Here is a 25,296-nt window from a genome sequence, read left to right on the forward strand (position 1 = left end):
TTAAAAAAGTCCTCTCGAAACTGCTAATCTAAGTTGCTTGATCTAACAAATACAAATGTATCTGCACGTGTTTACCCATATAGTTTAGTTTCTCAATATCAACCACCGTTAATCCGAATTACAAAACTAAAAACAACTCACCTTTACCTGTGGTAAATATTTTAGACCGACAGATCATGTGAGTTTTAATGTAGGGATGCGCAAAAATGATTGCTCAAAACCAAGCTGTTTTTGCTCAATACCTTTTACGTTTAATTTAGACAACACTTTTCGTCTAAGTGCAAACTGTAAGGATGCAACAGTGTACGAAATCTAAATAAAATCCTTTAAATCATGTTTCTCCGTATTTTTAATGCGAATACAAAAACTGTATATTATATATCTGTTCTATTCATTAATGAATTGCATTCAAAAATTGTTTGTAGTTAAAGTGCAGCAGAAGAAAATCACTGAAAATATATGATAGTTTCAGTTAAAAAAGTTAGAGAAAGTGAAAATTGTTAAATCATCTATGTGAAACAGATATAGGTGAGGTTAATAAGTACAATTATGAGAGAACTTAAAACTGTACCATCTTGGATGTAGGTGAAGATGTCTTACAGTCTGTGAGTCATAAATATGGAGAGGATTAGTAAAAAAAAAACTGTCCTCTAATGAATTATATGATGTCAAAGATTTAAATCCAGTGAATAAAAGTCTTGTTTTTCATGATTGTATAACTGAAACGAAAAATTGTTTTCATTTGTTTTGTTTGGTTGTTTGTTTTGGAATTTCGCACAATGCTACACGAGGGCTATCTGCGCTAGCCGTCCTTAATTTAGCAGTGTAAGACGAGAGGGAAGGCAGCTAGTCATCACCACCCATCGCCAACTCTTGGGCTACTTTTTACCAACAGACAGTGGGATTGACTGTAACGTTATAACGACCCCACGGCTGAAAGGGCGAGCATGTTTGGTGTGACCGTGATTCGAACCCACGACCTTCGGATTACGAGTCGAACGTCCAAATACACTTGGCTCCTGAAACGAAAGGTAAAATCGTTTGCTCGTTTCTGAAAAGGAGAAAACGAAACATAAATTTATACCACATTTGTTATTTACCACATTACTCATTACCACACTTGTTATTTACCACATTACTCATTACCACACTTGTTATTTAACACATTACTCATTACCACACTTGTTATTTACCACATTACTCATGACCACACTTGTTATTTAACACATTACTCATTACCACACTTGTTATTTACCACATTACTCATTACCACACTTGTTATTTACCACATTACTCATTACCACACTTGTTATTCAACACATTACTCATCACCACACTTGTTATTTACCACATTACTCATTACCACACTTGTTGTTTACCACATTACTCATTACCACACTTGTTATTTACCACATTACTCATTACCACACTTGTTATTTAACACATTACTCATTACCAAACTTGTTATTGACCGCATTACTCCTTACCACACTTGTTATTTACCACATTACTCATTACCACACTTGTTATTTACCGCATTACTAATTACCACACTTGTTATTCAACACATTACTCATCACCACACTTGTTATTTACCACATTACTCATTACCACACTTGTTATTTACCACATTACTCATTACCACACTTGTTATTTAACACATTACTCATTACCACATTTGTTATTTACCACATTACTCATTACCACACTTGTTATTTACCACATTACTCATTACCACACTTGTTATTTACCACATTACTCATTAGTTATCGATTGACATCAGAAACGTTTGTAATTAGTTCATATTTTTCAAACTTCGGGTCGTTATACAAGTTGATGGATCCAAGAATGGTTAAAATAGAAGATGAACAAACATCGATACGGTGTGTGTGTTTTCTTATAGCAAAGTCACATCGAGCTATCTGTTGAGTACACCGAGGGTAATCGAACCCCTTATTTTAGTGTTGTAAATTCCAACACTTAGTTCTGTATCAGCGGGTGACGTTATAAATAGGTAACTTATTTATGTTTTAACTTCTCTCCAGATCAAGACCTTAATATTTTTTACTCCATAACCTAAAAGTGATATTAAAATAAACTGGAGTTGTGTAAGAGTTGTTAAACGCAGTGTTTAGAATGGAACTTCTATCACATCTGTCATCAACTACATACAATGTAGTTTGACACATTGTTCATTAATTTGAAGATAATGAAAATAAACAAAAAGAAAACCAGATGTTTATTATTTTTTGATACATTAACAACGTGGGTTAATAATAATAATTAATCATACTGAAGACTGTAGTATTTTGTTTAAATTTGAAAAAATATTTTAAGCATTACTTGGAATTATTAACAACTGATGTAGATAATACTAATACAGAAACTTTATGACGTATGACAAGTACAGAAAATTATATCAAATAATAGCTTAGCTTTTTAAGTCACGTTTTCGATAATAATGTTTAATTTGAATATTAAGTTATCCTGACAACTAGGATAATGTTCAGCAAAGCTCTAAAGGATCTTTATTTGTAATTGAAGGGAAAAGTGACAATGAATGTCTGTTCATGATGAAACGTTCAAAAGTCTAAAATTATTTTATTATTGAGTTATTTATTTTCACATGATAATCTATATAAGGAATCATGTTGGTTCTATACGTTCACCTAAAAATAATTTTGAATTAACTGATTATAGCTGTTATGATACTGGTGACAGTTGGTCAAAAATGTCAAATACACAAGGGATAACAGTGAGTTTATTTTATCGCTAACACTTGGTAAAATCAAATGGATATTGAATTACAGAATTTCTTAAAAGAAACGAAAATTGGTTATGTTCTATACGATTGTTATTAATTAATAATAGTTATAATGCTGTAATTAGAAGTGTTAGAAATGTAACGAAACAATAAGAAGGTTTTAATGCAGCCAACAAATGTATGCAAAAGAAAATGATGAGAAAACATTGGAAGAATGTAATAAAACATTAAAAATGTATATTGTAGTGTGAATTTAATACACTTCAGTGTAATAGTGTGTGTGTAAAATATAACATTTGAAAACTAATTTATAAAAAGAAAACAATGCAACACTTAGAGAACTATGTCTTAATGCACTTGGAATATTCTTTTACCAACGAAAACTGAGATTCGCCGTTACGTTATAACGCTTCCATGGAAGAAAGGGTTAAGCATTTTTCGTATTACAATGATTCGAACCAATTTAGGATTACCAATCCAACGCCTTAACCCACCTAACCATGCCGAGTTTCCAATCTTAGAAGCTGATGCAATTAACATGAACTATATAGTAGAAATATATAAGTATTGTCCGTATCTGAGATTTAGATAAAACTTTAAACAGTTTTAAAATCACCTATAAATGATGATAATAATACAAACAATACCAACAATGAAAAAACGGAATAAATAAAAAATATTATATTACAGGAATGGATAACATATTGCTACTGAATCCATTACATATATCTGACCTAACACATAACATGAACATAATGATATAAAAATAAATACATCTTTGTGGAGATCGGGTTACAACATCCTTATTTTGATAATAATAGTGTTAAAAATACATATTGTTGAGAATATAATTATATTAAACTAACAACAGACTTGCATGTAATTAAATATGAATGTTCGTTACTAATTGAGACAATGATTTCCCTGTCGTCCATGTAGATAAACACTGTCCTTAATAATATTGTTTGTATTTGTTAAAACATGTAATTAAAATACTTATAAGTGAACTCAGGTGTTGAGATGTGTTATACAGTCGTACAGAACTGTCCGTGTTTCGGAGTAATAACAAACGATTTACATAAGTGAAACTATAAAATATGGCTATAAACTTAGATTAACTTATTAGTTTTATGACTATGTTGGTATAGTAAAACTTTTTATAATGACATCTTTGTTGATATTAGAGATTTTTCTTGTTTGGTGTCATAAACCTGATCCAGACGAAGTAAATCTTAATGTGAAAAAACTTCTATAGTGTTCTGCTATACGTGGTTTATTTGAATTTTATAAATAAAATAACAAACCCATAATGACTTAACTAAGCCTGATTGTAGATTCTAGTTTAACAGATATCTTTGACCCAGTAAATATGTTTTGATAAAATGAAGAACTTATTAATTGAAGAAATAGTGTTTTAGTCGTCATGGAGACATTATTGTGTTGTATTATATCGGCACATAGTTTATAGTAATCACGTGAATGTTTGTTTTTGTTTTGTATTCTGTTGATGTTTATTCAAAGAAATGTTAGAAACGTCTCGTGCGTTTCGTATTTTACAACTTTTCTCATAAATTGCCCCCCAGTGTCTCAGCGGTATGTCTGGAGACTTACAACGCTAAAATCGGAGTTTCGATACCCGAGGTGGGAAAAGCACATATAGCTTATTGTGTACCTTTGTGCTTAATTCAAAACAACAACAACTTCTCATAAATTAGTTCTTAAGTTTCAACTCACAATTTTAAAATCTTCATGTCCGGGTGTATAGCACAGAAATGTTTCATATCTTAGAATTGCCTTGAAAGACAACTATTTTATAATACTTTTACTACAGGCATAATATGTTGATAGGTTTATAATTTTCAAATATAACTACAGTGTATGAAAAAGTTAGCTTTAACTATTACACTTAACATAAATTTACGACTGACAGTGATTTTGTCATACCTCCACAGGCCGAGCTAAAGACTGCAAGTCGCCACCTGTTTCAGGACCTTGTACAGCTAATATTCCCAGTTATTATTACGACCCAGACAGCCACAAGTGTAAGAAATTTATTTTTGGAGGCTGTGACGGGAATGAAAACCGATATAGAAGTGAAGCTGACTGTTTGGCTGCTTGTTTAGGTAGTGTGAAGATATGTATTATATTTACAAACAGTACTTACAAGAAATATCAAAATGTATCTTCTTTAATAACGTTAAATATACACCGCACGTATTATTTATATATCTATAATAGTTACTCGAGAACCAAACTTTAGAAATGTTTTTAATAAAGTAGGTATCTCTTATATATATGTTTTTTTTTTTTTCAGGAACGTGAACTACTTGAATATTTTGGGAAAAGCTGACGTTCGTTGACGTGACTGATTTGATTTTTTATTACATTTCATTCTCAGATACAATTAAACATGTTTGTCTTGAGCACATTAATATTAATAACAGAACATGATGTCTTATGGGTTATTTTAAATTGTTATTGTAATACATGAAAATAAAATAATTATTTGTATAGTAGAATGGAACCTTATCAATTTATCTTTTTTATTATAATCTCAACAAGAAACGTGCATTTGAAAAATCTTCCTAACACAGCATCACTATTCAATAACCAACGGTTACTCACAACACTTCAGAATTCTTTAGTTATGACAACACCATCAATTCTCCCATTAAATTAACACCAATTTAAGTATAAAATTAAATAAATGTAGTTGACAAATTATTAATAACTCAGATAAATTTTACAGTAGCTGTATACCTACTAGATGTCTAATAATAAACCAAAGCATGTTTGTATATCATTCTCACAGACCTACAAAAAGATAATTCCTCTTGTGTACCGTACTGAAGCTAAATAATCTTCAGTAGTTATCGGAAAACCCACTAGAGGGCAATAAATGTACTATTTGATTTTTTGGTTTGTCTTGAATTTCGCGTAAAGCTATACGACGGTTATCTGCGCTAGACGTTCTTAATTTATCAGTGTAGTACCAGAGGGAAGGAAGCTAGTAAAAAAAAAACATTCAAGGAGAAAAACAAAACTTAGTGTCATTATCACCTTTTAATCCCACGTGGTCATCCTCAAAAATACTAACTGAACCCGACACTGGTTAGCTTCGAGGGTTAGAAAAGAGGCAGTTTTTATTATTATATATTTTTTTTATATTAGAATCCGGGTAAAAGGGGGTCTCATAATCATGAATATTAGAAAGGAGATATGTACGAAGATCAAATAAATGTTTAATTCACCTAACTACGCCTGGCCCCTAGCTGAAACATTATGCAGGTATACACAGTACAATGGTTTAGAAATTACGGTATAAACTCCGTATGTTGAGGAGACTTTTCAATAACCAGTTGACGACTTATGGTATTTTACGAAAGGCCTCTTCAGCAGTGATTTGTTAGACACTAAAGATAGGTGCGAAATTTTACTCATCTGACTTTGAACTGAAAACGGACATATTAAGTGAACAGAGAGAAACATCTCCAGATAATATAATTATCACAAATCTTTAGACAATTGTAGTTTAAATTACAAATGTAATAATATCACATTTAGCATCACTTCATCTCAATGTCGTTTGTTATGGTTTTAAGTAACTATGTATCTGTAGAGAAAAGAGACGAACTGTTTATATATTTATTTTTAATTCTTCTGTTTTTTATTAACGTAAATCATAACTTACAACATGGTCAATACTCTCTGACATAGTTTTGATTTAACCATTTTAAACAATTTTATGAAGTCAGAAGTCAAACAATCGAAAATATTTATCATGGACTCGAGTACAGTCATATTTAAACCAATCAAGATAAAACATTTTCATTCTCCCAACACCTGACGTATAAAAAACTTAGATTTGTTCATTTTGAGTACTTTTAAGAGGATCAGAACTCGAAATCATAATATGAAGGGGTTGGTCAGTTACTCGGTCATATTAGGACCAATATTCATGGAATTATGTGCAATGATACTTTTGTACAGATTCCAAACAGTGAAAGAGACAATTCTTGTTTTAGGTTTAGCTTTTGAGCTAAGAAAGCATAATCAAGAAGGTATTTGTGTGTATGTTAACCGACTTACATGAGATTTGGTACCAAGATAATTTGTTACAGGTCGAAATCAGTGATATAGACAGTTTTCGATTTTTTATGTTTTTCACTATTGTTAAGGTATCAAAATTAACCATGTTGTGACTGCATGGCGGAGGCATTTTTTTTCGTCCTAGAATGCTGGTCTTTCTAATTTCTAATATTTGAGCTTCGAGAAGTCCCAGATTTCTGATCAAACATGTGGTGAAAGTCGGCTTTTTTTCTCTTATGCTGTTGTTGTTTTTTTCAAAAGTTTAACTCAATACGGTTTAAAATTCCAACGAGATTCTTGTACAGATTGAAACGAAGTTACAAAGGCTTAGCCAGAAATATAGTCCTGATTTTGTTTGTTCTTCCAGTATTTACATATCTCAAAAAAGCTTGTTTTATCATCTTATAATTCGTTTCAACTACATTGCGTTATGATTGTAATATGAAATATGTTTTCGTAGAATAAGATGAAGTTGACTTTGTTATTCTTGTACTCGTCCTATCAAGTTTGGTTTAGATGGCTGTTCGAGATTTTATTTGCATTAGGCCTTGTAGGCGAAACTACATGATAAAAAAAATAAAATAATGGTGAATAATTATAAAACAATGTATAAACGAATATAATCAAGTTAACTTTATTAGACATGTTAAGAGAATCACACAGTGGCTTATCGGTATATCTGCGGGTTTCGAAAACCGTAGTGGACAGATCACAGACAGCCAGGTTCGAATCCACGTCCCACCAAATATGGTCGCCCTTTTAGCGGTGGAGGCATTATAATGTGACGGTGAATCCAACTATTTGTTAGTTATAGAGTAGCCCGAGAGATAACGATGGATGGTGATGACTGAGGGCCTTCCCTCTAGTCTTACACTGCTAAATTAGGGACGACTAGCGCAGATAGCCCTTGTGTAGCTATGCGCAAAATTCAAAAAACAAACAAACATATTATATCAGAATACATTATATGTGTAGAATTGTTAAAATAGAAATTTCTTTTTTATCTTTTCTTGGTCTGTATTTCACCTTATTGTTACCAAATAATGTAAAAGGACTCACCGAACAAAATAACAATATTTCAACACAAAGTATTTCGTATTTGTTGTTGTTTTGTTTTTATCGCAGTGTTATATAGTGGGTATAGGAGCCCTGTCCAAAGGTGAAATCGGGTCACGAACATTTTTGACATTGTAAGTCGTTGAATTTATCGCAGACCTACCAAGTTTTCTTGGCCTGGCATGGCCAGGCGTGTGAAGGTGTGCGACTCGTAATCTGAGGGTCGCGGATTCGTATCTCTGTCGCGCCAAACATGCTCGCTCTTTCAGCCATGGGGGCGTTATATTGTGACGGTCAACCCACTATTCGTTGGTAAAAGAGTAGCCCAAGAGTTGGCTTTGGGTGTGATGACTAGCTGCCTTCCCTCTTGTCTTAACTGCTAAATTAGGGACGGCTAGCACAGATAGCCCTCGAGTAGCTTTGTGCGAAATTCCAAAACAAGCTTCGTGTTTTATTCTAAACAAACAAATAATATCCTTAAGTTACAGTTAGCCATGTTCTTATATTAAATAAGTAAATGCTGTTTAGAAGAGCTGGAACTTTGCTATCCAGTTTTCAAGTAGTTTTATGATCATTGATAAAACACAGAGTTTTGTTGGTAAACAGGTTTACAGCCATGAACTTGTTATCACTACAGTTATTTCTGTCACTAAAAGGAAAGGAAAACAACAGCCTAGAGGTTTCTCGCACAGACCACTAGGATACAGTAAAACACTGAGATAAACGAAATTTCCCTTAAGTTATAACAACGACCGAATACATGAAACTACCGTCATTATTAGACGATACACTCTTGCAGGTATCGGAGCTCGTACTGTAAGCTTGAAGTTTGTGAACATATCGTTCGAAACACCATATCATTTACCAGTTAAGATATCTAAGAATTTATATTTATTTAATTATTTCTAACAGACTTTATATTTTTGATAAGTAACTAGTGGTTAAATATTTTCACCTGATGAAATGAGAATCATCTCGGATCTTAAAAAGTAGGCTTAACTTAGTTTCTTCAATAACATTTAGAATCTCACGTATTTCAAATATACTTTATCGCATTGAACAGAACATGTAAAAAACAAACTAGTTTATAATCGCAGCTTACGATGATAAAAAGATGGTGATTGTAAATATAAAATTTAATTCACAAAGGTATGAAATACCTATAACTAAAAAAACACAAGTTATTTGTTGGCCTTTTGTTGTTTTTTTCAAAATTTGATTAAAAATTACACAAGAAATAGCTACATATATCCTCTAGTGCTTATTGTATACCAAGTGCGCATGTTTGTCACACATGTTAAAAATATCTTTTCCATGAATGACAAACTTAAGTTTTGTTGAAGTTCTGAAATCCTTTTGCAGGTAAAATCACTATTTTACACTTCTTCCTGTTACATGACGAGATACATTACACTATTAAACAAAATTTTTACTTTTTGTTGTTCCTGGGCAGAAAGTGTTATTTCCCAATTGCTTATGCCTAAAATAAATAGAAAAAAAAACTATTTTTCTGTTCAAAGTTTGCCTTTGTAACCTTGGTAATGAAATTTTCAAATTTACCCATTTTCCAGAACATTTCAAGTAGATTCAGTGCTGAGGAGCTGATAGAGAATTTTTTCGAACTTTTTAGAATTTTTTAGAACTTTCTATAGTAATATACATACAGGGTTCACCACTTTAGTTTAGTTCTAGCTGCCTAAGTGAACACATAGACCTATCTGATTTGGTCAGAGATAGCATCAAGAAGCTTCCAACATTCTCCAGACATATTCAGCTATGTATGTGGCCAATATATCAAGACAAGAGCGTAAAAAGTACTCTGTGACAGCATCTGCTAAAATGTGTGAAGCCTACAAGGCATATTTCAGCATGCTTATCGGGGATCAATACAACCCCTGGAGACTTCATTTTACCCGCGGGCACTGCAAAACAAAAACAAAAAAACATGTAGAAGGTAAGACGGACAAGTTTTGATTACTTGAATAGTAATATTTTATATTATACAAATTTTACGCCTGGCATGGCCCAGCGTTAGGCGTGCGACTCTAATCCAAGGGTCGCGGGTTCGCGCCCGCGTTGCGCCAAACATGCTCGCCCTCCTAGCCGTGGGGGCGTTATAAAGTGACGGTCAAACCCACGATTCGTTGGTAAAAGAGTAGCCCAAGAGTTGGCAATGGGTTGTGATGACTATCTGCCTTCCCTCTAGTCTTACAGTGCTAAATTAGGGACGGCTCGGTGCATTGGGCTAACAACCTACTCACTCAAATAGTTGTTGAAGAATCCGCAAGCGATTGCGGTTCTGTGTTTCTAGATGGAATCTAATGGTGATAACTAAGCTAATACAAATTTTAGACCTTTTAAAATTTAAACATATTTTAATTTATTTTTAATTTCCAATAGTAGAGAAAAATATCACATATAAAATAACTTCCATGAACCTCTTATACATTAGTTCTAGATGAAATACATTTATTCTTCATAATAACAATTTTGTTTCGCTCTATTGCAGGATGGTACAGAGGGGAAAAGAAAGCCATAAAGTTCGCTATTTCAAGAATTTCATGTGAACTCACTGACCACTCACGCAATTGCTACTTCTGCATGGGGGACCCTTTCAAATGTCGGGCTGGCAAGAATGCGTCTGTTATCATGTATCCGGACCTTCCATCACCCCAGTGCCACACTGCTCTGAGCTCCCTGTATCCACTCTGTCAGAGAGAAAACAGCCATCCTCAGAGGAAAGCAGCAAATCAGAAGAGGAGGTAGACGTTGAAGATCCACATTACAATTTCAGAGATGCAGCTGGTGAGAGAAACCCACACTACCCCAACCAAAGAGGCCTCAATGACTTGATCAGAGATCTTGGTTTAACAAAGTCGAATACTGATATTATATTTGAAAATGTTTTACAAATCTGGAAAACTACTCATTTATAAACATTTTGTTCATTTTTGTATAACTTTAGTACAAGTACACCTCGATTCATATGTTGTTTCATTCAGATTTTATGTAAATGAAAATGTGCAAATTTATCCAGTTTTACATAGAAAATAGGTTAATTTCTAAACTTCGTTATCCAGGTCACAAAGGCAAAGTTTGAAGGGAATAATGGCCATTTTCTGTATTTTTACAACATAAGCAATTGAGAAATAACACACACTATCCAGGAACAAAATTTGTGTTACATAGTGTTATTTGTGTTATAAAGTGTTATTATCGACGTCAAGTAGTGCCTTACTGTTAATATCAAGTAATGTATTATTATTAACACTAAGTAGCATATGTTGTTAACACAAAATACCGCATTATCGTTACTCTATATATTACATTGCATTTATTACCAAGTAGTAAAATGGTATTTATAATACAGTATTGTTAGAACCACGTACTGAGTTACTGTTATAACCACTTACGTATATCAACAATTAAAGAAAGCATAGGTTTTGTTGGAATCCACACATTGTTTTTGTGATACTGTAGTTTTTATCGAATTCATTTATAAATCATAAACCGATTAGTATCTAGTGCCTGGAGAATACGACATGGATTTCTTTTTAACATATATTTATTACATTTGAACATTTTAAAGTGTATTTTATCAATTTCTGGAGCTTACAGATACTAACATCCATTATTGAAACGACCCTAACCAATATATAATTTCATATTTCAGGATCATGTTAGGCCTTACGTCTCTATAGTTTTAGATTTTCAAATGTTGCTGTTATGTGAGTTACTTGTCACACATGTTCAGTACATTCACTATATTCGCACAGTGATGGGTTAAGGCATTCGACTCGCAGATAGTACTCTTCGTATAATAAACTAGAATGTAAAAGTAATAAAAATCTATAGTTTTCGATTAGTCCTTAAATTACCGGGAAAAATTTAATATTCTTAAACTGATGTTAAGAACATTGGTATTAAGAATATTCTTAAAGTATTGTTATAAATAAATAAAGTATTCATATACTTATTGTATTTTAACATGAAAAAAATTTTAACCACTTAAGAAAGTCTTTCCATAGAAATATTGAAAAAAACAAAATTTAGTTTGACCACGTTTGTCAGACAAGTGTTGTTTGTTTTTATAGTTTCGTTCAAATCTGTGCCAGCTGTGACCTGTTTAGAAGGGATAGAAATGAGTCATTGTGAACACAGCCCTGGTACATCTGCAACCAAATAGTTGGGTTGACCGTCACGTTAACTGTTTCAAGGGTGAAAAGTCGAACATGCCAAGTGAGGTACCACCAGGTTGGTATACTTGACCATGAGTAATTACGTGGCTCTAAGAAGTAACTCACACAAGTAATAATGAGACCAGATTTATCTATCTGTAACTAAAATGGTAACTATAACTAAAACTGAGACCTCAGTAATATATAAATTTTCTTTTTTCAGAAATGTGACAGAGATGAATATTTGGGGAAAAACTGAAGATCGTGGACAAGAAGACGATACTTTATGTTATCGTCAAATATATCTAAACATGTTTGTGTTCGATTGATTAGTAACAGAGAATGATGTATTATGTATTCTTTTGTATTCCTAATACAGGCAAATAAAACGAATTTCAAGTCTGACATGAATTCTTATTAATCGACTCGTCATTCGTTATAATACACACAGGAAGCCTACATTTCAAACATTAACCTGATATAATTATCCAATAAACCATAGTTTATAAGTAGTGCTTGAAAACTGTAATTATAATCAGACATTTAGTGTTTAAAATAAAACTAATCTCCGAGTAAAATAGATATTAATCAAAGATATGGAGAATTAACAGAAAGCCAATGAAATACCAAATTAATCAGAATTACGTTCCATAAGAAATTATTCTGAAAGTAAATAACCCACTGGTGGGGTAAATGTTCATCAGAGAAGACAAGCACAAGATGAATGATTTTCAGTGTAGAATAGAGTCAGCGTTAACAAACAACCTTGGGTCAGAAGTAGGTTTGAAAGAATTTCAAGTTAAAACTCTAGATTCGATATCGGTGATGGAAACACTGAAGATATTCCACTGTGTACCTTGATATATGAATTAACCAATCCAAATAATTTAATGTACTTGGTCCTGCCATCTATTGAGATTAAATATTAACTTTCGAGAATTTATATTGAAGATAAAAGGAAAAAAAGAAAGAATTAATAATACATTTTTCAGTAATTATTATTAATTAAATATTATTGTTAAACAGATAGTAAGTAATACAATGAAAATCTATGAACTGTAATCTATGTTATTATCGAAATGACAAGAAAGGCTTAACAAACAGAAAACTTTTCAAAGTAATTTCGTTTCTTCTGTGTGGGTATTTGGGTATGTTAATTTTAAATACCCAGGAGGGTCAGGTGCACGAGACCTCTTCCCCCAACAATATAATTAATCACTCTTTGTTTTATTTTTGAATTTCGCGCAAACCTACTCGAGGACTATCTGTGTTAGCCGTTCCTAATTTAGCAGTGTAAGACAAAAGGGAAGGCAGCTAGTCATCACCACCCACCGCCAACTCTTGGGCTACTCTTTTACCAACGAATAGTGTGATTGACCATAGCATTATAACGCCCCCACGGCTGAAAGGGCGAACACGCTTGGCCATGCCGGGCAAAATTATAACCATGAGTCAGAATTGTTTGTTTGTTTGTTTTGAATTAAGCACAAAGCTACACAAGAGCTATCTGTGCTCTGCCCACCACGGGTATCGAAACCCGGTTTTTAGTGTGTAAGTTTGAAGACATACCACTGTGCCACTGGGGACTTCAGTTTGTGAAAAATGTTTGTTTCTTGTGTTCAACTGAAAAATGTGGTTCACATTGTTTTATTGAAATAGAACCGTTTCTTTTTAATAAGACGTACATTTTATGAACATAGTGCCGAATTGTTTGGAACAGACTCTGCACGGCCAGGTGGTTAAGACTTTCGACTCGTAATCTGAGGGTCGCGAGTTCGAATAGCCGTCGCATCAAATATGCTCGCTCTTTCAGCCATAGGAGCGTTATTATGTGACGGTCAATTCCACTATTCGTTGTTGAAAGAATACCTAAAAACTTTGCGGTGAGTAGTGATAACAAACTGCCTTCCCTCTATTGTGACGCTGCTAAATTAACGGACGGCTAGCGAAGATAGTCCTCGAGTACTTTCGCGCGAAATTCAAAAAACAAACATACAAACAATCTTTGGAACAATATATGATTTTTCATCTTGAAAAATAATTGTTATAATTACCAAATTACCTTCTCAGTTTAATATTAAAGTTTCCTAACGTATCTAAGTTCTCAATTTGAAACAAGAAACTTTCAAGATCTCTTTGACCAAAACCTGGTGAGACATGGTCTCTATCCCGTTGTAAAGTAAATAAACGAGCCTGTGTGAATTATCACGGAAAAATAATACAATTATTTAAATATCTGGATTCAACCGTGATTACCAACAGTGTAACGAACATATGTATATATGTTTGACACGTTTTAATAATATATTTTACAACAAGTGGAGTGTATGCTGATTATTTATGGTTGAAATTTATCACCAACAAGTCACAGACACTTACAGCAAAGAATCCAGTCCACACATAAAACCTAACATATTTTTCCATATTTCTTATTTATAGTTTAAAAGTTAAAGCCTAGATTTAGTTAATATCTATAGTTAGGGTATTCTAAAGATGTTATTTGCCTTGGTAGTTTTGTGATATGAATCATTTCCACCTCAAATATCTTGATATAGGGACTCGAAAACTCTATAGAAAACTTCGTCAATGGATTTATATAAAAATAGTAACATTATAACAGAACAACATTTTTGATATATCTTTATCGTCTGTTACTCTAGAACTGACGGAGACAAAATAGGTATCAAGTTACTACGGGAACATGTGTATTAAACTTCTCTACAAGTGACATTGTCCAGTCATTCAACCTTCATGTGACATTCCAGCCTTCAGTGACCTCTAAAAATCTAGAACTTTCATTTATATGATGATGGACTGAACTGGTTTGATTTGAATTTAAAAAAGAATTGTAGTTCATTAACATAATTTACATGTGAGTATAGTTCAACTGAAGTTATTAATAAAGTGAAATAAACTTACGTTACAGAGCTACAGTTGTTAATAAAGTTAATTCTCAGGCCTCAATATACAACTTACGTGAAATTTATCAGTAAAGAACAATCAAATACCAGCTGTTAATTGGACGTTCATTCATTCTCCCAATAAAACAAACGTTCACCTGACTTAACATACTTAACTAACTACAGAAGAAAGTTACTTTTACAATGTTTTACGAAACCGGTTTTACCTGAATTTTATAATTAAATAAAATAAATAAATTAGTGTTAACGAAAAACCTGAAATTACATTTTGACAAAACAGTTTAAATTATATCTCATAAAAGTGTTTCTTTGTAGAAAATGTAAAACTTATAAAAATAAACAAATGTTATGACATTTTAATCTTTACGGTGTCAATAACGCGATGGTAAACAAAATTTTCTCTAACCTAGAATCTAAGTTAACGTCCAGTAGTTCAAAACACTAAAAGTTCAACATCGACATGAGGGATCATAGATTGGCTCTGAGAATTTGAAGTGTAAGCTTATGAATTAAAGACATTTTTTTTCTCATAGCTCCGTCTTTTGAACGAAATGAGAACTAATTATGGTTTTAGACTCACGATATAAACTTAGATTTTTGAGTAACGAACGAGAGAGATTTATAAATAAAAAAATTGGTTGTTTTCATAGTGACGTCACTTTTCTGTAATCACAAGTATGGTGGTATTTTTGTTACGTGTTCGTTGACGGTTGCCAGTATGGAACATGAGAAAATCACATGTTGTGAGTCAGGTTATTTTATTTTTCCGTTAATTTATTAATACGTTTTGTGTTTTATCACTAAAATAAAACCGGTTCTGTACATTATTTTTAAAGACTCAGGTACTAGTTTTCCCGAAGTTACGAAATGGTGAGTTGTTAATATAATATATTTTCAAGTGTACCGTTTTCTACTAGCTGTGTTATTTATGTTATATTTTACTTAAGCAGAAAACTAGTGGATGGTCAGTATGGCACCGCTACCTGCCGCTACTCGGCCTAGCGACGGTCAGCTCGATTTATAGTAAAACCAGCCTGGTCTAGTCTAACATTGCTAAATTAGGGAGGGCTAGCGCAAAATTATGCGTCGTCGTTGTGACCTTGAAGGACACCTATCAACAAATACAAATCAGGGTAAGATTGGATCACTAATTAATGTCACTTGCTGAAGCGTTTTATACACACGTGCCCACGGTTTTTTACGACGTACTGTTTCTAGTCAGTTTCTGGCGTAATGAACAAGAAATATGATCTTGTGACGTCACTTTGTATCTTCTCAATATCCACAGATGTGATTGGTGTGTTTTAGTTTTTCTGTGGGTGTTGATTTCGGTGAATATTAAATAGTCAATTGTCCGTTACGTTACGATACATGTTTGAAGATTATTTGCTGAGTTTCTACGTGAGTGTTTCGAGTGTTGATGTGAACATATCTAAACTGTATATTTTCATATCAGAATTACTCTGATAAACCACTGTTATATTCTCAGTGTAAGCATTAGCTAATGATAGGTTTATAATTTTCAGCTATAACTACAAGATATGCAGAAACTTTCATTACGATTGTAGGGGTCTCTAAGGTTTATTTCACTTTTAAACTGTTAGTGATTGCTTCATATTTTCACAGGAAATTCTTGCAGGTCAACACCCGAACCATATGCTTCTTATGGAGGACTAGGCTAGAAATAGCCGCCAGGATACGAGTTTCATTAATAGGGGTCGTGGTGGGAATGAAAATCGATAAGAAACAAAAGCAGGGTTCATGGCTCCTTGTTTCACATTTGCAAACAATGTTTCCTTTGTTGTGTTCTGTAGAAACATTTTGCTCTTCTAGGAACATCTACTGTAGTATATTGAACGTGAATATAACAGTTAGTGGTGGGTGGTGATAACTAGCTACCTTCCCTCTAGTCTTAAACTGCTAATTTAGGGACGGCTAGCACAGATAGCCCTCGAGTAGCTTTGTGCGAAATTCAAAAACAAACAAAGAAACAAGCTTCTATTTTCAGTGGTAATATATATCATTGTCTAATAACTTACAGGTTATATATCATTGTCTAATAACTTACAGGTTATATATCGTTGTCTCATAACTTACAGGTTACATATGGTTGTGTAATAAGTTACGGATTATGTATCGTTGTTTAATAACTTACGGGTTATTATCGTTTTCTAATAACTTACGGGTTATGTATCGTTGTTTAATAACTTACAGGTTATATATCGTTGTCTAATAAATTACGGGTTATATCTCGTTATTTAATAAACTACGGGTTATATTTACTAACTACAGGCTACATATCATTATACAATAATCTACAATTTACATATTGTTATTCAATGAACAACAGATTATATATCATTATGTTATAATCTAAGAGTTATGTATCGTTATCTATCAAACTACAGGTTATATATCGCTATACAATAACATACAGGTTATACACATTGATTTAGAGCTCATTAGATATAAATACATAGAATGTTCCTTTGTTAAGTTGAAGTAAAAATGTATTTTCAAGAAGACTGGAATGGGTATTCAAACACTATTTGTTTTTTTTTAATTAACGTTTCCATACCCATGTGAGTCATCTTGAGACCACACCTTTATACCCCAGTGATGTTGTTACAAAAGTTGTGTTATCTCTGGGTTTCTGCTGCAGTGCTGCTACCTGCAGAACTGAAATATCCAGCATGTAGTATTGCCAAATTTCGTGCAGTTCACTTGTTCAGCGTTACAATTATTAGAAGTATAAAATATATATATATATTAAAAACAACAACTTTTATTTCCACTGGGAAAAGAAGAAGGTAAATATTTTTGAGCAAGAAAAACTTCATGGTCTTTCAAGAACAAATTATCTGAACAATACAGTTGGGGATATGGAAAAAAACTGTTTAACAAATGTTTATCAAATGTACAAAACATGGTGTTTGTCACACGTACCGAACAGTTGTTATCCAGTGATACACATTACAGTAATATTTCGTAAGAAAATATCAGAAGTCGGAATAATTCCAAGTTCGAACACATAAAAGCAGTGATTAAAAGTTTTCATCGCTTCTAAGAGTGACTGAGATACATTAGCTCAAATATTATTATTCTATAAAATTTACATCCATTAATTTCTGACAATATTAAAGGTGTGTTTACATGAAGTTCTCACTGTACTACAAGATATATATCCATTAATTTCTGACAATATTAAAGGTGTGTTTACATGAAGTTCTCACTGTACTACAAGACATATATCAATTAATTTCTGACAATATAAAAGGTGTGTTTACATAACGCTTTGAATACACTACAAGGTGTGTATCTTTTAAGTTCTGACTATTCTTCAAGGTGTGTTTACATAAAGTTCTCACTGTACTACAAGATATATATCCATTAATTTCTGACAATATTAAAGGTGTGTTTACATGAAGTTCTCACTGTACTAAAAGATATATATCCATTAATTTCTGACAATATTAAAGGTGTGTTTACATGAAGTCTGACTGTACTACAAGATATATATCAGTTAATTTCTGACAATACTAAAGGTGTGTTTACATGAAGTGGAAACACAGAGCCCGTTTCCAACTGTTAGAGAGAGTTGTTCAGTTATGTCATTAATCTTTACACTGAAAAGTATGACACTCAAGACACAGCTTTGAGGGACTCGAAGTTACTTTAGAAAAGAACAGGAAATTGTCGAACCCACAGGAAGTTGAAATCGCCTTCCCATAAAAACAATTTTAATAAAAATAGATAAATTGCCACGCAATCCAACATTCTCCTGCCAGATCCAGTTAAAAACAACCGAAAGAATAGGAGGATAGGCAAGCAATAGATGATACAGCATCTCGTAGTGTAAATCATCAGATCTGAACAATGTAAAAGAACCAGCTTCAACTCCACCAGTGTAAAAGAGCGAGTTTAGTCATAGAGACGATCAGCTGGAAAGAAAAGAGGTGATCGTTCTCCGGAGTCTTGATGGCTAAGAAGATGGAGGATGAAGCAGAAGAGCTAGATATCAGGTAAAAGTTTTCACCGAGAGTATCGGTGATTTTCCGGGCACCAGGAACTTCCTGCACTTAGGTGAGCAAAATGGAAAGGGGGAAACAAATTACACTGTCCACTGGACTTCCGAACCTTGTACCGCACGACTTGGAAATGGTCGTAGAAGACAAACTGGTTGTGAATTTAATCCCAGATTCCTTCTGAATTTGATGTCTTACCTCCCGCGCATGTGAACTGGCCTGCTGAAAAGCGATGCGTTTCGAAAGTGTGCGATAGCTACAAAGTGTTTGTCAGATTCGTTTTTGAGGTTTCCGTGCCATGTGCTGATTCAACCACGAAAGAGGCTAACTTGTAAAACCTATTGAGGTTTCAGTAATACAATGAGCAGCTGCCTGGATAATAAAGTAAGACACTGCTGCCACATAGTCGTTCATCAAAGACTTACAAACAAGTTCCGTGAGAGCAGTGAAAGAGGGCCAGTTGGCTTGGTCCAGCTTCCACCGGGTCACACGGGTCAAGTAGCATTCACCACCATTTTCTCTTAAGAAAATAGGGAAATTATTACTGCTTCGTGGGCTACCGTCAACCATCCATATAAAGTGGGAGAACAGTGAAATGGAGCAGACCGAGAGATGAATAGTAGTTATGATTAGATGTATTAAAATAAGAATAATAACCAGTGTTGAAGAGAGAAGGGATGTGTTCCAAAAACGTACACTCCAGGGATCGACACCTCCATTCAATATCAGTACCTTCCCTAAGGAGATTATGTTCATTAAGGTACCCTAGGATTACAATAGGAGAACAGCAAGATCTGATTGATCATAGGTCTCTCTGGGAGACAATTGGATAAAACAAATGCTGATGTTACAATACGAAGAAACACACATAGCTAGGGCCTCCAAAGATGTGTGGAGTGACAAATACAGGGTGGGCACATGATGATCGACCAGCAATACCACCCATCGTCCCTCACGCAACCTCTAATTTCGATTCTAAGGAAAATTACGAAAAGTGACCGAATCAGCAGGTTTCAGAAATATTTCCTGAAATGAGAGACACACAGGTTAGAAGGTAAATCTCAACAGTTTCACTGTATCAAAGTGGCCATTTTACTTATGTATAGGCGAGTTGGAGAAGAAACCTACAGTTTTCAACTGTGTCTTTTTTCTTTATCTGAAGGTATGTTGACCTTCATGGATTCTGCCCTGGGTCAACTGGGCAGGTCTCTGTGGTTCGAAGAAGACTCCGACGACTGAGGAAACGAACCAATGATTCTTCTGTGTCTCGGGTACAGAGAAGAAAATGGAGCCGAGGAAATGACCAAACCCAAAACAAAAAAGAAGCGAATCTGGTTTCATATTGTGGAACATTCGTGAACGTTATATCCAGTAAGTTACAATAGAATGATTGGATCATCTATAATGAACTGAAGTATATATTTCATTACCTCTGTGTATAACCAGAATTTACTAACAACAGTAAAGTATTAATTATCTAACAAGACAGATGCTTTAATTAACATATATTTACAATAAAACCCAAAGTGTATTCCGTAGATATTAAACATTTGTAATAAATAAAAATACTTACCTACAAACATAGTGTTATTTTTTCTCAGAAACTCTACAATAAAATCATATCACTTACATGCAAATAAAATCAGTGCTATAGGTTATTCTATTTTCTGTGTTTTTCAAATAACTAATTTGTTTCAAATAGTTTTATTATTTATATTTAAGTAATTTCCTATTTCTCCAAATTAAAATGTAATATTCGTAGAAGCATTTTTATTTATGTAGACTATACGTATATATTTAAGCTTTCTCGTGGTGAAATTCGACAGTTATATTAAAACTCGGTTCCATGTTGTTTGTGAAACGTTATCCTGTAGAACTTTTTTATAACCATTTTAATACGGAAAAAGTCAATTTTATTATTTTCTCTAAGATCCTAGAAAGACTTGGGAACTTTTGTTTGTTTAGATATGTCTGTCAGACTTTACATTGTCGGTCGATGATAACTGATCTATCACTTTCTGCTGTTGAAATATATTCTGTTATAAACTAGGTTTAACATCTAGGTTTAAATAGGTTTAAATGAAACAACGGATTCACAAGTTAATCACCTAAACCTAAATCTGATAGTCAATGTGAATAAATGTCGTCTTTCAGAAAATTTAGAATGTATCGGTTAATTGGTTTTTGAATTCTTCGCAAACCTACACGCGGACTATCTGCGCTAGCCGTCCCTAATTTTGCAGTGTAAGAGGGAAGGCAGCTTGTCATCACCACTAACCGCCAACTCTTGGGCTAATATTTTTCAAACGAATAGTGAGATTGACCGCCACAGTATAACCCCCCCACTACTGAAAGATCGAGCATGTTTGGTGTGACGGGGATTCGAACCCGCGACCTTCAATTTACGAGTCGATTGTCTTACCACTTCGCCATACCGGGCCGTTTAATTAGTTAAAGACATAATACTTTAGTTGTCATAGAGACCTTATTTTAATTACCTATAATTAACAATAAAATAATTACATCTTTTTCATCAGTTCTTTCAATATGTTATTTAATGTTTTCTTTCAGTTTCAGTATCGTAATCACCATTACTAGATAACTTAAAACTGTTTAACCTGGACCTACAGGAATGTTTCTTTATTTTATTATTATATGGAAACAAAACATAATTTATTAAACATGTTATTTACATTGAGTAAAAAAGAAAAGCGTTTATAAACAGATAGAAAACACTTTTTTAAAAATCTTAAATTTAGAAAATTACTAGAATTTCACGGCTTTACTCACGCTTGTAAGAATACAACACAACTCACGTAAGACAGTACAATAACCATAGAATACCTTGTAATTACAGGTAAAATCATTCATAGGTATAAGAGGTTAGTGTGTTCGACTCGTAATCTGAGGGTCGCGAGTTCGAATCCCCGTCACACCAAACATGCTCGTTCTTTCATCTGTGGGGGCGTTATAATGTAACGATGAATCCCACTATTCGTTGGTAAAAGAGTAGCCCATAAGTTGTTCATGAGGGGTAATCACAAGCTGCCTTCTTTGTAGCCTTACATTCCTAAATTAGGGACGACTAGCGCAGATTTTCCTCGTGTAGTTTGACGCAAAATTCAAAAGCAAACAAAGACATTATTTATTGGCTTAGATTCTAGAATATGTGAAAAGTAAGTCTTATTTGTAACATTATTTGTCTCGCAGTTCTATTGATTCAAGTATCAAAAGACAGTTAAATAAATTATAGAGGAGACTGGAAGAAGTTGTGAATGTTCAGTTTCATCTCATTAGAACTTTTTCGGAATTGAATGACACAAACAGAAGACACATCTTCAAACATTGCACGTTCAGACTGTGTATCATGTCTAAAACTACTCTAAAACATTAGCTTCTTCTGCAGACAGCGTTTACAGTCCAATAATAAAATTCGTTATCTCACAAACACGACAATGGAAGAACAAGTTCAGATTCTTGTCACTTGTGTCAAAAATGGTATTATTGAAAGGTTAACAGGAGAGTTGCCTCTATTAACACAACTGGCATTTATAAAACTGGCCAAGTTTCGCTGATAATTCATGTCAATAACACAGAATATAAAGTTCAAGTTAAAAGAAGATTTTTTTCTGGAATGTATAAACTTAAAAAACCGTGAGCTGCTTCGTTGATTTGTTTAAAGTTAAGTTCAAAGCAACACAATCTATAATATATTATCAATTTTCATTTCCTGCTGTTAATTATCCACGCCCATAATTACAATACAACATTCTGAGATTAGTTTTATTTTGAGTACTTAATCTGTAACTATAATCATAGTTTTAAAGTACTATTTATAAACTATGGTTTATTGGATAACTATGTCAGGTTAATGTTTGCAACACAAGTTTCCTGTGTTTATTATTACGACCAATGAAATAATTAATAATATTTTATTCCAGACTTGAAATCAGTTTTTATTTTCCAGTATAAGAAATTTCGAATAATACATAAACAAGACATCACGCTGTGTTTGAAATCTACTGAACACACACATATTAAGACACATCTGACAATAACGTGTGACAACATAAAGTATCGTCTTCTCGTTCATTATCATCAGCTTTTCCCAAAATATTCAACTCTGTTACGTTCCTAAAGAAAATCAGGATAAATAAATTATTGAAATTCTAACTTTTAACTGTATTTAGAATTGTTTTATCTGATGTAAATATTATAAATATATAATATTTACTGTAAATATATCTACATTTTGTTCGTCTCTTTTAAACATTTATAACAAGTTACGTTTTACTAAATATCATATATAGCTTTACGTTCTTTCTTACAATATATAATTCACAAAGTTTGTACAGACCAACAACAAAATAAACATTATTTACAAACCAGCACAAACAGCGAAACAGTGTGATCTTGTTTTGTAACGGTTTCCATTTCCCGCACAACCCCCCGTAAATAAACGATTTACAGCGGTGGCTGGCTGGATCATAGTAATACCTGGTGAAATAAGCATAGCAAGGACCTGGGTCAGGTTTAGACCAACAGTCGAAACCTGTGAAAATATAAAACAGTCACTGACAGTTGAAAAGTGAATATGTTAAATGTAATTATATATTAAAAGATACCTCCATTTACAGAAAACACAACGTAACACAAAAACAAGCAGGTTTTCCTATGTTATGCTGAATCAACCCTCACTGAACATGTAACGAAATCCAACCTTACCTGCTATTACTGAGAAGCTACAAAGTGACGTCACCAGAAGCAACAACATCAGTTTCTGATACATTTTTGTTGTTCGTTACTGCAGAATTGATGGATACAGAATAATTCTTAACAACCATGAACACTTATATACAAAACATCCCAGAAAAAGACATTGACATGTGATCCAGTCTTCACGTGACTTTCCAGACTTGCTTAATTTCGGAAAAACCTAGTACATTTTATTGTTGTAATAATGTACTGAACCGGTTTTACTTGGTAAAAGAAAAATTATATATTTTTCTTATCTACAGTTTGTTGTACGGTGTTACACTATACATGTAACAGTATAACTGACGTCACGGAAGTTGTTAGTAAAATAGTATAATTTAGACAATTGAAATTACTAACAATATACGTTTCGATTTCTGAAAATGTAGTTAATCGATATTTTGAAAATATAAATAACTGTTTAACTGTGTCTTAATCGCATTGTTACAATTACAAGAAAGAGGTATTACACCATGTCAAGTGAACATAATTTCATAACTGGACGTTAACTTGGTTTCTAGGTCACGGCCAGTACGTGTTTAAAATTACATTAATGTTGTCATGACAACTAAAATGTTATAACGTTTCTTTAATTGACAAGTTTAGGACAGATGATATTTAACGTAACACAGATAACTTAGTTTTACTAGATTGTGCTTTCACGTTTTGTTTTAACAATCATTAATTGCTGAACTAATTGTTTGATTTGTTCATAAAACTCAACTAAAATGAGTCTCGTTGAAAGTTGAAGAAGCAGTTAGATGTCTCTATCAGCTTTATAGTAACGAATCAAAAACACGTGTGACAAAGATGTTTAACAGGTCTTTGTAATTGTCTTTCAAAAATCTTTAAAAGAAATGTTGAAAAACGAAAGTACCAATCATCACAAGACTTTTATTAATGTGTTTATCACACTGAACTGGTTATATACTTTTACCATGTTGTGTTACATCAGACTAAAAACGTTCTGTCTATACAGTCAACACACATATTACAAACACTTACTGTTAATGTTTCTGTGTGTTATGTTCAGTTTAATATTATACATATGTGACTTGGAAAAGTGTACATTATATTAAAAGACAACAACTTTAAGCCTACTTTAAAAAACATGAGATGATTTTCCTCTAACCAGACGAAGGTGTTTCACCAGTAGCTTCTGACCGATATTACTGAGGAGATAAGAAATATCTATACAGACAGAAAGATATTTAAATATCTCTTGAGAAACTCGGGATAATTTAAAATATGTGATAATTTCGAATGTCTGAACGCTGATAATAAGGAAAGTTTCAATGTATAGCACGTGACTATAAAGTAGTGTCTGAAATCCAGCAGGTATTGATAGCATAGTTAACAATAGTTCTGTTTATAGCTTTAAGTATAACAAATGTATCAGTATAGATCCTTTAAATAACTATGTCGGATACTCTAAAGTTTGTTTGTTTGTTGAAATTATGCACAAAGCTACACAGTAGATTATTTATGTTCTTCCAACCTCGGGTATC

The 25,296-nt window shown here is 33.1% G+C and overlaps 2 protein-coding genes across 2 annotated transcripts in view; one reads left to right on the top strand and one right to left on the bottom strand.

The window, feature by feature from the left end:
- The window catches only part of LOC143226938 (uncharacterized), a 32,514-nt gene extending 21,839 nt beyond the window's left edge, over positions 1-10,675 (top strand). The window contains exons 4-5 of the mRNA XM_076458494.1: positions 4,717-4,887; positions 10,419-10,675. Of these exons, the coding sequence (XP_076314609.1) occupies positions 4,717-4,887; positions 10,419-10,675 (428 nt within the window). The remainder of the gene's footprint in view (positions 1-4,716; positions 4,888-10,418) is intronic.
- A 12,288-nt stretch (positions 10,676-22,963) lies between these two features.
- On the bottom strand, positions 22,964-23,915 carry LOC143226638 (kunitz-type serine protease inhibitor C3-like). The gene is made up of 3 exons (XM_076457854.1): positions 23,759-23,915; positions 23,420-23,585; positions 22,964-23,167 (listed from the first exon to the last, which is right to left on the bottom strand). The coding sequence occupies exons 1-3, from the start codon at positions 23,820-23,822 to the stop codon at positions 23,071-23,073; spliced, it is 327 nt and encodes a 108-aa protein (XP_076313969.1). The 5' UTR covers positions 23,823-23,915; the 3' UTR covers positions 22,964-23,070.
- Between the last annotated feature and the right edge of the window lie 1,381 nt (positions 23,916-25,296).

The sequence above is a fragment of the Tachypleus tridentatus genome, chromosome 9, assembly GCF_004210375.1.
Source record: "Tachypleus tridentatus isolate NWPU-2018 chromosome 9, ASM421037v1, whole genome shotgun sequence".
NCBI lineage: Eukaryota > Metazoa > Arthropoda > Merostomata > Xiphosura > Limulidae > Tachypleus > Tachypleus tridentatus.

Coding starts and splice junctions, on each gene's coding strand:
- LOC143226638 (XM_076457854.1), bottom strand. CDS start 23,822: ATGTATCAGAAACTGATGTTGTTGCTTCTGGTGACGTCACTTTGTAGC. Junction 23,586..23,758: donor TAGCTTCTCAGTAATAGCAG/GTAAGGTTGGAT, acceptor ATATTTTCACAG/GTTTCGACTGTTGGTCTAAA. Junction 23,168..23,419: donor CTGTTTCGCTGTTTGTGCTG/GTTTGTAAATAA, acceptor GATTTTCTTTAG/GAACGTAACAGAGTTGAATA.